Source organism: Somniosus microcephalus, chromosome 13 (assembly GCF_052327205.1).
Source record: "Somniosus microcephalus isolate GS21.2 chromosome 13, FLI_Smic_1.0, whole genome shotgun sequence".
NCBI classification, from domain to species: domain Eukaryota; kingdom Metazoa; phylum Chordata; class Chondrichthyes; order Squaliformes; family Somniosidae; genus Somniosus; species Somniosus microcephalus.
The window spans coordinates 19,203,547-19,218,780 of record NC_140999.1 but is presented as its reverse complement, the minus strand read 5'-3'; the positions used below and the strand labels follow the sequence as shown (position 1 = coordinate 19,218,780).

At 41.5% G+C, this 15,234-nt stretch overlaps 1 protein-coding gene across 1 annotated transcript in view; it reads left to right on the top strand.

Moving 5' to 3' along the window:
* The first annotated feature begins 3,271 nt into the window (after positions 1-3,271).
* polrmt (polymerase (RNA) mitochondrial (DNA directed)) overlaps positions 3,272-15,234 on the top strand; it is an 82,375-nt gene continuing 70,412 nt past the window's right edge. The window contains exons 1-4 of the mRNA XM_086004599.1: positions 3,272-3,493; positions 6,291-6,440; positions 7,110-7,277; positions 13,353-13,523. Coding sequence (XP_085860725.1) covers positions 3,389-3,493; positions 6,291-6,440; positions 7,110-7,277; positions 13,353-13,523 — 594 coding nt within the window. The 5' untranslated portion in view covers positions 3,272-3,388. The remainder of the gene's footprint in view (positions 3,494-6,290; positions 6,441-7,109; positions 7,278-13,352; positions 13,524-15,234) is intronic.

The window sequence follows — 15,234 nt, the reverse complement described above, 5'->3', positions numbered from 1 at the left end:
CAGCCACAGAACCATACCTCAACAAGTGCCAACACCTTCAGCAGAAGCGGGGCGTGGAGAAAGTAAAATAAAGAATGAAAAAAGAAAAACCTTTGTGACTATGCGGTAGAACACTGAAATGTTTGGGATTTCGAGTTTGAATCCTAGTACCTGGCTGGTCTTCCAATCTCCTTGACCCCTGCAGTTCATTCCATACTCTGTCTACAGATTTTATACTAATTACTGTTAAGGGAGTAAGTTTTAGGTGTACATTACTGCTAAGAATACTGGCCAAGTAGCACTACTTTATTGTTTACACCTTGTACTGCATGCTGCCAACTTCTGTGACACTATCAGAATTAGGAGACGTTGATTTAAGACACGGTAAACTAAAGTAAATAGCTAATTCAGACAGTATGGCCCGGATTTTACAGTAAAAACGGTGAGGCTAACAGCGCTCACCGTTATTAAAGTGTAAATCGGACAGCAACTTCCAGCGACTGCACATGCGCAGTTAAGTGCAGAAATCAGGAAGTTGCTATCCGGATCGCCCTGCTCGTCCAGAAGTTATACCGGTATCTCGCCGAGAGACTTGGCATTGAAACACATGGACCGGCGTGAAGTTGCTGTACTTGCGTGATAGATACCCACTAAACTTGCCAGAAAAAGTTAGGGCTTGTCCATTCCAGTGTCAGTAAATTTTTAACTGTGTGATAAGTCTTAATTACTGCCAAACAACCTCTCTGGCACTGAAAATTAACATTTAAAAGTGTGAGTCTTATTCCTTCAGATTGTAATTATTGTTGGAGATTTTTATCAATAAAATTATTATTTTTTTTTCTCTGTGTCTCTTTTATCTCTCTTAATCCCATCTTTCTTTCCCTCTTTTTATTTTGCTTTCTGTACAGATTTGGTATTGAATTAACTATTAATAGGCCCAGAAATATGGGTCTCCACGGGTGAGTACGCATGGGATACTCACCCGTAGGCCCAATGGAAGTGCCGGTTTCGTGCCTACACTGCGCATGCGCGGGAAACCGGCACTTCCGTTCCCCTGAACGAAGGGGTTCAGAGTTTGAACGCGTGCGCAGGAGAGGCTGTGCGTGCGCATCGAACTTACGTTTTTTTTGCAGGTTTTCCCGGGAAGGTAAGTCTCCAGAAGTTACACATTTAAAAAGCAGGCGTAAGGCCTGCTTTTTACAAGGTAAGTGGTGAATTAATTAAAATTAAAATATTTTTTCCACAGGTTTATTATTTTTAAATACTTTAAAGCAAGGTAAGTTTATTTTTAGCCCCGTTAGAAAATAAAATTATTTTTTTCAAAAATTTAAATTATTGTTTAAAATAGTTATTTCATGTAATTTATAGTTTATTTAAAAAATGTGATTTAAAAAATAAAAAAATAAATTATTTGAAGATTTAGTGATGTTTTGGGGCCCATAGTATTTATAAGTTTTCTTATGAATGGGCATTCCCTGCTCCGATTGGCTCTCCATGGCCCATGTGATCCCAGGGGACGCTTCGAACTAACTGCGCCCCTGGGATACGCAAGCACTGCGCGCCGGCAGTTGGAGCAGGCCCTGGATCGGAATTCCACGGGGGCCCACAGCTCAACGGCCGGCGCACAAGGTAAGTGCAGGTCGGGGGCTTACACCCGCGGGAAGCCTCCGACCCGAATTTCTGGGCCATTCTAACTAACCCTTCCTGGTTCAGGCTCTGTGCTGTTCAGTCACAATACTTTAATCCGATTGGTTAAGGAGATACATGGTTGCTTGTCCTGTTCACACAGGTCCCAGATCCCCTGTAGAGGGCGCTGTGCTGATATGGTTTTCTAATCACAGCCAGTTCCAGTGCAAAACCCTACAGAAAGTCTGTGGGCAAGCGCAAGTGTAATGAAAAGCTGGCGTCGTTCGTTCACCATTGACCGCAAAACCGGGCCCAATATCTTTAGCAAAAGGGAGATCAACATAGCAAACTACCAGTGCAGGTCCTCCACCTCAAATGTATTACCATAGTAACTACTTATTAAGTGCATGTAGCTTTCCACTAAATTAGAAATGTTCCAACATGATAGATAAAATAATTTGTGTCTGATATCTTGATTCATTTGTGTCTGAGATCTTGCTTACACTGTAATTTTGGCTTAGGAAAGTGCTTGGGAGCAGCTGCAATCCATTTCAAATTGCTTGTGTGGACTGGCTGGGGTAATCTGCCATAAAAAAACAGGTTTTAAATAAATTCATTAAAATAAAATTCAATCTGTCTCCCAGCAGACAGTGCAGATATGTTTTTCCCCTCATGAAAAGTGTAACTGGACTGCCTGCTGCAAATACCATAAGGATTACATTTTATTTTAATGGGATGTCTCTGCTGAAGTCAGGGAACAGGGACTCAGTGCCCTGTGAAATGTTATTTTGTGTCATATTTGAGTGCTGTAATGCTCTGAAAATGAGCAAAGTGAAAGAGCAGTGGTTGACCAAATCTAACTGGTGGGAGCAAGAAAAAGTATACAGTACTTCCAAACATGGATAGTGCCATATCACATTTAAATGTCTCAAAATACTTCATATAAAATGAATGGCTCTTGAATTACAGTGACTCTTATGTAGCTGAACTGCGGTAACTGTTTGTGTATAGCAACTTCCCAGAAACAGCTATGAAATTAATGACTATTATTTCTTTGGTGGTATTGGTTGAAGGAGGAAATCTTGCCAGGACAGTGGGAGAACTCCCTGCTCTTCACATAGTGTCGTGACTTTGGCTTAACATCTCATCCAAAGGACAGCACCTCCAACAGTGCACTACTCCTTCAGTACTGCATCGGAGTGTCAGCTCAGATTTTGAATCTTTGTATTGGGCTCAAACCCACAATCTTATCAAACTATAGGTGACAGCGTTAGCAAGTGAAGCAAGCTAACAAGAAGAAGTACTTTTATATTAGCTGCATTTTCAGTGTGGGTCACTTTCCCAGGGTTGGGTGGCTCCAGATTAGTGCTTAGGTCAGTATAAAGTCATAGCCCCCAATGTCTTATGTTTGGTGACATCAGAGTGCCGTCGCAGCAAGGAGACTTGGCCTGACGGTTCGCTGTTAAAGGCAATGATTTTGGCCACTCCCAAACAGGAGAGTTTGAATAAAAATGACTCTCTAGACGTTTGTTTTCACAAATTAAGACTAAGTGAATACTGTACTATCTCCAGAGTATTATGGATTTAGTAGTATAGTACATCAAGAGAAAATCTCTGACTTTTGGGAAGATTAGAAATCTGTGCAACATCTTTTCACATTTAAGAAGTTACTCATAATCTGCATAAAATTATATTTCCTAGGTGCATTCAGCAGCTAGAGGAAGATGGCTTCACAACGCAAGACTTGTTTAAGACTTGTGTGTTCCATAAAGATGAAAGAGAAATGGTATTGAAAGCCATTTGTGCTGTACAGCCCAACTTCCAGCTCTTAGCTGAACCTGAAGTGGAGGTTTGCCAATCTCCATTAGTGAAGCACTTTTATTCAAAGGTATGGGGGAGAGAATTGCATTTTAAGTACAGTACCACATGGAAAATAATTTTCCCCAAATGAATTACACCCTTTTAACAGAATTGTTATTTGGTGACCATATGTAATTCGCACATTGCACATGGAATGGCTTGCTTATTTACACTGATGAACACAGCAGAGCAGACTGAAGCCAGCAATTGGTGGCTCCTCTACAATCTAATTAAGATCTGAAATTTGTTTGCAGGAACCCGTGTCCTGCCACTTTTGGTGCGGGTCCTGCCAGTTATGATGCGTTTATATTGTCAGTTTGCGGCATACGAGATGGCGCTGCTGCTCCCCAAAGTGACCTGCATCACCAGAGGAGGTAGCTTGTTTATCAAGGCAACCATGGCTTTTGGGTGCTGGTAGACAGGATATTCTGCCTGCCTGTGACAGACCAGCAAAGCAGGTTTTTTGATCAATGACCTGTATGAATCTTTCTGAGCCATTGGAGATGATGCCACCAACAGCTAAAGCCTTGTGAAGCGCAACTTACAAACAACTGCTATTCAAATGAGAAATCAGTGCTGTAGGGATCACCCTACAATGTTAAAGGGATTAGTTTCTATAATAGTGGAGGCTGCAGTCAGCCTACAGAGCAGCTTTCCAAAGTTTTACAGTGTAATTGTGGCATTAACATATCAACGTGCTGCTCTGCTGATGGAAAGCATTTTCAAGGTGACATATTTTAATGCAATAAATTGTAAGTAATGTATTTTAAGAGACACCCTTTTAGTTGAATATACACGCATATTATTCCAGTGTATTGTGCTTATTGTGTTCCTGAAAGCTTTTATTTTTATCTGCTACAAAAAGAAATGGAGTAAACTATCGGCCTCCCCAAAGAAGTGTCAAAACTCACCTGGCTAGTATAATTAAACTGCTTCAACAAAAATTGTATAGCATGTTTCAGGAATGTTCTCCCGAAGAAGGGGGACTGAAAAGTCAATAGATATATTGTATTCAGTGCATCTGCATGGATGAGATAATCAATGACACCGCCCGATAAATATTGAAGCTTGAACGGTTTTGTTACTAAAGCTACAAATCATTTTTTGATGGTGTTTCAGCATTAATTTGGAGAGCAGTTTTATTTTCTCCTTTGTAAAGAAATAGCTTCAGAAAATGAAATGTTATGTTATAGGAATACGGAGGGTTTCTTGCAGTACATGTTGGATGTTTCTTATTTGGAGAGTAGGCAACTCTAATTTATAGAGCTTGGAGTGATGTTACATCATGCTGCTTGCATTGGGGAGGGAGGCAAAATCATATTTAAAATACATTTCCTACTGGGCAGGGTATGCTACCTATGAATTTTGAGGTCATGCCTGTACTTCATGTTTTACGTAATAGCTCTAACGGTTTGTTGTACAGCTGACAAACATACTGTTTACAGCTCCCAAAAACACTATTGATTCCTTAATGTCCAGTACCAATGATTAGTTCCCTCTAAGACACTTCTTAGTCTGAGATTTAAATGCTGAATATTATCATTTTTAAACACCGGTTTAGAAAGTGTAATCTTGCAAACATCACTTAAGCAACTGCTTATTCCCACAGTGAAGTAGTCTCGTGAAATCAAGAAGGCCATAATTAAACCCCCAGCTTGTGTGGTCAATTTGCACTTGGCTAGGAATTACAATTGGGAAGAAGGCTGAGGTAGCTGAGCAGGTTGCCTCATGAACTCCTCATTCCCTTTCATTAACCTACTATTTGATCTTAAATACCAACCCTATTCTTTTCCTACGGCCTGAAGGCAAAAATGAAGTGTTAATAGGTCAAGGGTATAATACAGTACTGTATGTAATATTAATTGGTGCGATTGTTTTATAAATTATTTACCCTAAGCTTATTACAGAATGTGGATAATATCTGCAGTTTATGGTTCTAGAGATAAAAGATATTGGTCACATTAGGAGGTAGCATAAGTGCATAATGAGATAGTGGAGTCACTGTTACAATTTACAGTTCACAGTACCGAACGGTAATGCATAGGGAGGATTCAGCTGCAGAGGTCGGCAAGCCCAATTTACTCCTGCATGATTTTCCAGATAGAAAATAGTGTAGAATAACAGAGATCAAGGAGGGAAGACGCTCCACTGTCACAGTCACACAGAATGTTGGTGACATTGGCCAGAGAGGTCTCACTACTATGGGTGAGACAGAAGCCAGGCTGAAGGTTTTAAGTAGGTGGAGGTGGGCATGAAGCTGACTGGTGATTGCCCATCCGAGAACCTTGGAGAGGAAGTTGGAGATGGACTGTTAGTTGGAGAAGAGGGAGGCAAGGGGGCAAGACTCTGTTTTTGAAAGAGTGGGATGATTATGGAAGGTTTGAAAGGGGGCACAGTGCCCGAGAAAAGGGAGCATTAGGCCAACAAGTAGTATTTGAATGGTCAGGATCTTAGGATGTGGGTGTCACTGGCAAGGTCGTATTTATTGCCCACCCGTAGGTGCCCTGAGACCATTGAGAAGCAATCACTTAGTATGGCGTCACATGCAGGCCCATACCGAGCAGGTTCCCTTCCCTCAAGGACATTACGGAACCAGTTGGGCTTTTACAACAATTCCACTATTTTCATAGTCATTTTCTGGTGCTCGCCCACAAATTGCCAGATTTTTTCACAGCAGTTTCACAACTTGTATATGGTGGGATTTGAACTTGCAACCTCTGGGTTACCAGTGCCATAATCACTAGGCTACCCTATCCTGATGAATAAATGATATCACTGATGGATAAATAGCAATTGCACATATTAAGCACCTTGTTTTATTTTAGGTTGAGCCTGTCAAATACCCCAAATTGGATCTCTGTGTAGAAGAACTGAAGGAGAGATTTGATAGACAGCTAAGAAAGGAGCAAGCGGATACTGTTACTATCGATTCTGTTGAAGTAACAAAACCCATTACAGAGAAGATGAAAAGAATGGTATATCTGTTCTACTAAGTGCACGTACAATATAAAGCAGGAAAATTGGAAGAGTTCTTTTGTGTATCTTTTTAACTTGGATCACAGTCCCTTCCTCTAAAATTGAAGGCAAAAAGTCAAATGTTGGCTGCATGCCCGAAGTGCCTTTGCTGTTTGTTAATGACACTCGTGGACATCTTGGCCTTTATACAACTGATGCTATTAGCTGTCATTGTCAAAAATGTCACATCTGGTTTTCCAGCTTGGATTTGTGCTTGCTAATCACCTTTAGGGTGGCATGGGAGCACAAAATATTAAATGAAGAAATATGTTTGTCAGACTTCCATGAATGTTTCCTATTTTGTAAATATTTATGTTATGCATAATCTAATGGTCTGTATTCAGTTATTAAGTCCCATCATGTGTAATTGACTTCCATTTAATAGTTACGTATTTTTTGAATTTGACAGCTGAAAACAATATGCATTTTCTACCCCTTTTTAATAGTGCTCTGCCCATTTTGGGGTTCAGGAAAGAGTAATGCAGTTATACCGAGGGCTTTTAATCTGTGTGGTAGCTGGTGCAATTGCGTCAGCTGGATAGTGGTTTATTTTTTTTTTTAAAGTGACATGTATGTAACATTTATTAGAACTGATGACCACTAACAGCGATTGTGTTGTTTTGAATCAGCGGAAACGTCTGGCAGACTTGCGTGCTAAGTGGCAAAAATCTCTACTGCAGGCATTTCGTGAGTGCAAGTTCCATTTGGCTGGTGATAGAAGTTGTTCCTGGAGAATGAATCTCTATCCTTATCTCTGTCTGCTGGATGATAAGGAGTATGTAGACATTATGATACAGGTATGAAAGATAAAAGTGTGATCAGATTCACAAACTGTTAATAAACGAAGGCCCAGAATTTGCGGTCAGAGATTTCCCGCGGGGAAATGCCTCCGATCCGCAAATAAAATGCCCACGTACCTGATGGTCCGGGAGGTACGGCGACTCGCAGTCCTGGGCTCCTCCGGGTGCCCACGAGTAGAGGCCCACGTATCCCGGGGCGCACGCGGTTCGCAAGCGCCCCTGAGACCACGTGGGCCGGCCCAACGAATGAAAGAAGGGGATCCCCATTCATGCTTCTGGGGATTCCGTATGTATAGAATCCCCATAAGCATGACTGGGACTACCCAAAAAAATGCATCTACACATCAAACAAATTTTTAAAAAATTATATATTTAAAATGAATTAAAATGCTATTTAATTAAATATTTAAAACAAAAATTTATCTTTTTGAAAAATTTAATGTTTTAAAGGGGCTAAAAATAAACTTAGGTTATTGTACAGGTTTTTAATGTATAAATGATTGATAAAAATACAATTTAAATTATTTTTTAAACTCTAACGCTGGTAAAAGCAGGCCTTACTCCTGCTTTTACCAGGCGTAAGAATTTCACAGGCATTCGCATTTGCGATGTCATCTTGACATCGCAAGTTCCGGGTTTTCGCGCATGTGCTTCGCATGCCTAAACCCGGAACTTGCGCGGCCCTTACACACCTCGTACGCACCCGTAGGGGCCGCAAATTATGGCCCAATGTATTTTAGCACTTTGAGGGAATTAAAGATTGCTTCGTGGCACAGCTAGCTTTGGAAGTGCACCTCAGGACAGATTTCTGGTTCACACGTCAGAAATTGGATGATCAAAGTCTCCTGGCTTTTATCCTTTTTGCACTAAGCTAGAGATTAGTTTGAAATACATTAGCTGCAATTGAGTATAGACTTGGTACAGCTATGAAGACAAGCATTCACGTCAGACTGGCATTGAGTGTTTTAATCAAGCACAAATTTCAATGCATGCTTCGGGCATTTAATCCTTGCTGCATGAATGGATTTGAGGTCTAGAGTAAATGGCCAAACTGCTTCAGTAGACAACAACAATAAGCCTGGAGTGGAGGGGCCAGGGGTGGAGAGACGGATGGGAAGGAGACAGGGTGTGGGGAGAGTGGAAGGACGTGGAGGAACTGGAGAGGAGAGCCATAGGGGACAGGGGGAAGAATGGACAGTACAGTAATGGGTTGATGTTAATGGGGAACAACTAGCTGCATATCTCCTATTATTGCTGGCTTTGGGGCCTTGTAATTTAACTTAAAAAAAATTAGAGGGAGCTTCATCCTGACTGAATTTCAAACACCGACAGCGAAGCATTGTTCAGGAGCAGAGCCTTAGTCCTGCTTCTGAAGGCCGAAGACTGAATGGGCCCAACATTGAAGCCTTTTGAAGTGTCAGCTGTGGCACAGTGGGTAGCACACTTGCCTCTGAGTCAGAAGGTTGTGGGTTCAAGGCCCACTCCAGGGACTTGAGCACATAAAGCTAGGCTGACACTCATGCAGTGCTGAGGGAGTGCTGCACTGTTGGAGGTGCCGTTTTTCAGATGAGACGTTAAACTGAGGCCCCATCTTTCTCAGGTGGATGCAAAAGATCCCCTGGCACTATTGTGAAGAAGAGCAGGGGAGTTATCCCCGTTGTCCTGGCCAATATATGTCATTATCACATTGCTGTTAGTGGGAGCTTGCTGTGCGCAATTTGGCTGCCGCGTTTCTAACATTACAACAGTGACTACATTCCAAAAAAATATTCATTGGCTGTAAAGCGCTTTGAGACGTTCGGTGGTCATGAAAGGCGCTATATAAATGTCAGTCTTTTTTTAATATATTCTATAGAGTTCATGTTGTTTTATACTTAAAACCACATGTCTTTCCTGATCCTTTCAACCTTGATAGTGTTCTGCGCCATGCTCTTTGGCTATATAGACTAACACAATTACAGTGCCTTCAGTGTAGTGAAAAGTCTCAAGGCACTTCACAAAGGAAGGTAATGGATGCTGGGTGGGTCGTGGGAGAAGCAGGTTAGGGGAGGCACCTTCAAATGTGGTAGGTTTTGAGGTGAGAAGAGATGGAATTCCAAAGTGTAGGGCATGACAACAACTTGCATTTATGTAGCATCTTTAATGTAGGAAAAAATGTCCCAAGGCTTTTCCTGATGGAACAGAGGGAGGGGAATGACAGCACAGAAATTCAGACTCAGAAGAGTGAAAACTGGGACATAGGAGATCATTTCACCTCGAGTTCGAGTAAAGTGGCTGAGGAAATGAAAAAAAATCATTGCTTGAAAGTGCTAAAAGTGTGGTTATTGATTTCAGTGACAGTGCAGGTGAGGTAGGGACAGAGGCAGACAAAATCCTGTTAGGTAGAAATAGACAGTCTTGGTGATGGGCTGGATGTGAGCCTTGAAGCTTAGCTCAGGATTGAGCTGGATCCCTAAGTTGTGCGCTGTCGAGCTCTGCTTGAGTGAGCAGTTAGACAGAGGTTTTGAATTGCGTGAGGGTGCAAAGTTTCTGGCAAGAACCAAACAGGATAACTTCAGTCTTGCCAATATTTAATTGGAGGAATATCTGACAGGTAATCAGACAGAACAGTGGTATTTGGGGACTCTAGTGTGGGCTCAAAAGTCAAGCTGGGTGTCATCAGAATACATATGGCAGCCGAGACTACGCTTATGGATAACGTCACCAAGAGGTAGCATGTAAACAAGGGATTGGAGGATACTTAGGATGGAATTCTGGGGCACACTGGAGGTGACCATGTGGGAGCAGAAGACATTGCAGGAGGTGTGTTAGTTATTTAAGGATAGGTAAAAATAGAATCCAAGAAATGGTGATACCATGGAGAATGGAGTGTGTAGGAGGATGTAATGGTCATCTACGTTGGACTATGGAAAGCTGGAGGCGCACAAGAAGGGATAATGAGCTTTGGTTGCAGTAATGCAGGATGTTATTGATGACTTGGACCCATGTAGTTCTATTGCTTTGAGTAGTTCGGAAGCTAGAATTAAGGGATTCAAAGTTGGGGGACAAAGACAGAGTTGGCTAAAGTGGATTGGGAAAATAGATTAAAGGGTAAAACAGTAGATAAGCAGTGGCAGACATTTAAGGAGATATTTCATTACTCTCAGCGAGGGTTTATTCCAGTGAGAGAGAGAGACTACGAGAAGGATGAACCATCCGTGACTAACTAAGGAAGTTAAGGATGGTATCAAATTGAAAGAAAAGGTATACAATGTTGTGAAGGTTAGTAGTAGGCCAGAGGATTGGGAAATTTTTAGAAAGCAGCAAAGGAGGCCTAAAAAAATATTAGAGGGAGAGGATAGATTATGAAAGTAAACTAGCAAAAAATATAAAAACAGACAGTAAGCTTCTACAGGTATATAAAAAGGAAGAGAGTAGCTAAAGTAAACGATGGTCCCTTAGAGAATGAGACTGGGGAATTAATAATGGGAAACGGAAATGGCAGAGACTTTGAACAAATATTTTGTATCGGTCGGTCTTCGCGGTAGAAGACACTTAAAAGCATCCCAATAATAATTGATAATCAAGGGGCTATAAGGAAGGAGGAACTTAAAACAATCACTATCACTAGAGAAAAAGTACTAGGCAAACTAATGGGACTAATGGCTGACAAGTCTCCTGGACCTGATGGCCTGCATCCTAGGGTCTTAAAAGAAGTGGATGCGTTGGTTGTAATCTACCAAAATTCCTTGGGCTCTGGCGAGGTCCCAGCGGATTGGAAAACCGCCAATGTAATGCCCCTATTCAAGAAAGGAGGGAGACAAAAAGCAAGAAACTATAGGCCAGTTAGCCTAACATCTGTCATTGGGAAAATACTGAAATCCATTCTTAAGGAAGTAATAGCAGGACATTTAGCAAATCATAATACAATCAAGCAGAGTCAACATGGTTTTATGAAAGGGAAATCGTGTTTGACAAATTTACGAGAGTTCTTTGAGGATGTAACGACCAGGGTGGATAAAGGGGAACCAGTAGATGTAGTGTATTTGGATTTCCAGAAGGCATTCGATAAGGTGCCACATAAAAGATTACTGCACAAGATAAGAGCTCATAGTGTTGGGGGTAATATATTAGCATGGATAGAGGATTGGCTAACTAACAGAAAACAGAGAGTCGGGATAAATGGGTCATTTTCAGTTTGGCAAACTGTAACTAGTGGGGTGCCACAGGGATCAGTGCTGGGGCCTCAACTATTTCCAATCTATATTAATGACATGGATGAAGGGACCGAGTGTACTGTAACCAAATTTGCCGCTAATACAAAGATAGGTGGGAAAGCAAGTTGTGAGGAGGACACAGAGTCTGCAAAGGGATATAGAGAGGTTAAGTGAGTGAGCAAAAGTTTGGCAGATGGAGCATAATGTGGGAAAATGTAAGGTTAAGAATAAAAAAGCAATTATTTAAATGGAGAGAGACTACAAAATGCTGCGGTACAGAGGGATCTGGGGGTCCTCGTACATGAAACACAAAAAGTTAGCATGCAGGTACAGCAAATGTAGTGTTGGCCCTTATTGCAAGGGAGATGGAGTATAAAAGTAGGGAAGTCTTGCTACAATACAGGGCGCTGGTGAGACCACACTTAGAGTACTGCGTGCAGTTTTGGTCTCCTTATTTAAGGAGGGATATACTTGCATTGGAGGCAGTTCAGAGAAGGTTCACGCGGTTGATTCCTGAGATGAAGGGGTTGTCTTATGAAGAAAGGTTGAGCAGGTTGGGCCTGTACTCATTGGAATTTAGAAGAATGAGAGGTGATCTTATTGAAACATAGAAGATTCGGAGGGGCCTTGACAGGGTAGATGCTGAGAGGTTGTTTCCCTTCATGGGGGAATCTAGAAATAGGGGGCATAGCTTCAGAATAAGGGGTTGCCCATTTAAAATGGAGATGAGGAGGAATTTCTTCTGTGAGGGTTGAGAATCTTTGGAATTCTCTACTCCAGAGAGCTGTGGAGGCGGAGTCATTGAATATATTCAAGGCGGAGATAGACCGATATTTGAGCTACAGGGGAGTCTAGGGTTATGGGGAGCGGGCGGGAAAGTCGAGTTCATGATCAGATCAGCCATGATCTTATTGAATGGCGGAGCAGGCTTGAGGGGCCAAATGGCCTACTCCTGCTCCTATTTCTTATGTTCTTAAGAATGTTGGGTTTGTCACAAAAAATGCTAAAGAATAACTGAAAGTATCTGATGGAATCTAAACTAAATTCCTAATCTGCACTTTTTCTTAGCATTGTCCTTAGATTTGTCTCCAATAAATGTTCATTCTTAACCAAACATTTTCAAATGCATCAAGGTAATTTATAAAAAGGTATGTTATTTTTTGAAGAGGTGCATATAGCTCACAACCCATTTCTTTCTTTCAAAATGCTGCTTTTAGAATAAAATATGTTCATAACACAGAAGCTTCTGTGCTTGTCTAGTAGCAAAACAAAAATTTGCAGACAATTCTTTTAAACGTGGCTTTAAATTGCAGTCTTAATGCCCTAATGTGAAGCCTAAGCAGTGCGAGACTATTTCTAGGAAGTGGTTTTGCACTTTATAGTGCGCTTGGGATTCAGGCCACTGATCTGAAGCCTGAGCTATACAGCTGCTTTCTCATCAGTGCTTGAAACGGTTTTATATCAAAGCAAACGTGATGGTATAACAACGCAGTTTGTTATATTGTTAACCTTGAATTGTCAGAACCTACGAACATACAAAATTGATGGGCAGGAAAAGACCAGATGGTCCATCAAATCTGTCCCACACCATGATGGCTGGACCATCACGGCGAAAACATGGTAGAACTGTACCTGGGGATGTAATGAGGGATCGCCCAAGTGTTGCAGCTTTTTCCATTATTTAAGAACATTGTGAATAAGGAAATGTTATGCAAAAAAAAACTTGTTTTGAGTGCAACAAAAGCTAGTTATTACTTAAACCAATCATTTTGAACTTTAGCCTACGTGACCTACAATAGAGATGATGATTACTTGATGAATGGGCAAGGTTTGAAACCTTGAGTGTTAATTTAATATTTTCCATGCTGCCTTTCAGAGTATTGCAAATATCCCTCCAAATGGAGAGGCATTACTGATAATTGCTAAGGAATTGGGTAACAGAATCTACAACAAGTATTCAGTACGAAAGAAGATTAAAAATGAGATGGTGGATAAGATAAAAGACATTTATCATGCCTACATTGAACTCTTGGCAAAGGATACTGAGGTAATACGGACTGAATATTTTGTTTCTAAAAAATTGCTTAAACAAAAAGTAGATAAGAACAGATGAGAAATAGGCTGATTTTTTTTCTAATTTCAAAAAAGCTCTCAAGTTGGCACTCTGTTGGATTGGAAACTATTGTGCATCATCAGCAGCACACAGCAAGATGATTTTGGCATTGGTTCTCAGATCCGATGTAATAAATATATTAAAATCCTGTCTGAATATTTTCCAGAATGATAAAGTTTAAAACACAGCTGCTTATATCTGCAGAAAAGTCACGCCGAATTTATATCAAATATCTGGGGGTATATGTACACAAATTGTTGAAGGTGGCAGGGCAGGTTGAGAAAGCGGTTAAAAAAGCATACGGGATACTGGGCTTCATAAATAGAGGCATACAGTACAAAAGCAAGGAAGTTATGATGAACCTTTATAAAACACTGGTTCGGCCTCAACTGGAGTATTGTGTCCAATTCTGGGCACTGCACTTTAGAAAGGATGTGAAGGCCTTAGAGAGGGTGCAGAAAAGATTCACGAGAATGATTCCAGGGATGAGGGACTTCAGTTACGTGGATAGACTAGAGAAGCTGGGATTGTTCTCCTTGGAGCAGAGAAGGTTGAGAGGAGATATGATGGCGGTGTTCAAAATCATGACAGGTCTAGACAGAGTAGATAGAGAGAAACTGTTCCCATTGGTGGAAGGGTCGAGAACCAGAGGAGACAGATTCAAGGTGGTTGGCAAAAGAACCAAAGTCGACGTGAGGAAAAACTTTTTTACGCAGCGAGTGGTTAGGATCTGGAATGCACTGCCTGAAAGGGTGGTCAAATGTAAGAAGTCACATAACACCAGGTTATAGTCCAACAGCTTTATTTGAAATCACAAGCTTTCGGAGCGCTGCTCCTTCGTCAGGTGAAGTGGAGAGATGCATAAAGACACAGCTTATATAGTCAGAGAATAATGCCAGATGATTACAGGTAATCTTTCTAACTGCCATTTATCACATCTCGGCAGAGAGATAATCACAGCAATCAAAGGTGTGAATGTTGTCCAAACAGGTCAGTCAGGAAAACTACATCAAAGAACAATGAGGATGGGTCACAAGGGGTCAAATGTTGCAGATGCTGGGGTCTGTATGAAAAACAAAAAAAAGACAAAACATTTTTTTTGCTGGAAATCACAGCAGGTCCGGCTGCATCTGTGTAGAGAGAACAAGCCAACGACGACTCGAGTCTGGGTAACCCTACGTCAGGTGGGATTACATGTAGCGTGACATGAACCCAAGATCCCGGTTGAGGCCGTCCTCATGAGTGCGGAACTTGGCTCTCAGTTTCTGCTCGCCGATTTTGCGTTGTCGTGTGTCTCGAAGGTCGCCTTGGAGAATGCTTACCCGAAGATCGGAGGCTGAATGTCCTTGACTGCTAAAGTGTTCCCCGACTGGGAGGGAACACTCCTGCCTGGCGATTGTTGCGCGTGGCTTTCAAAAGGGAATTGGATAAGTATCTGAAGGAAAAAAAATTGCATGGCTATGGGGAAAGGCCATGCAGGAAAGGAAAAGTGGGACTAGCTGAAGTACTCTTGCAGAGAGCCGGCACGGGCTCGTTGAGCCGAATGGCCTCCTTCTGTGCTGTAACCATTCTATGATTCTATAAATAAGATTAAGATGACTTTGTCCATCAGTTTTATCACAAGTTTCTCAAGAAACCTCACTAA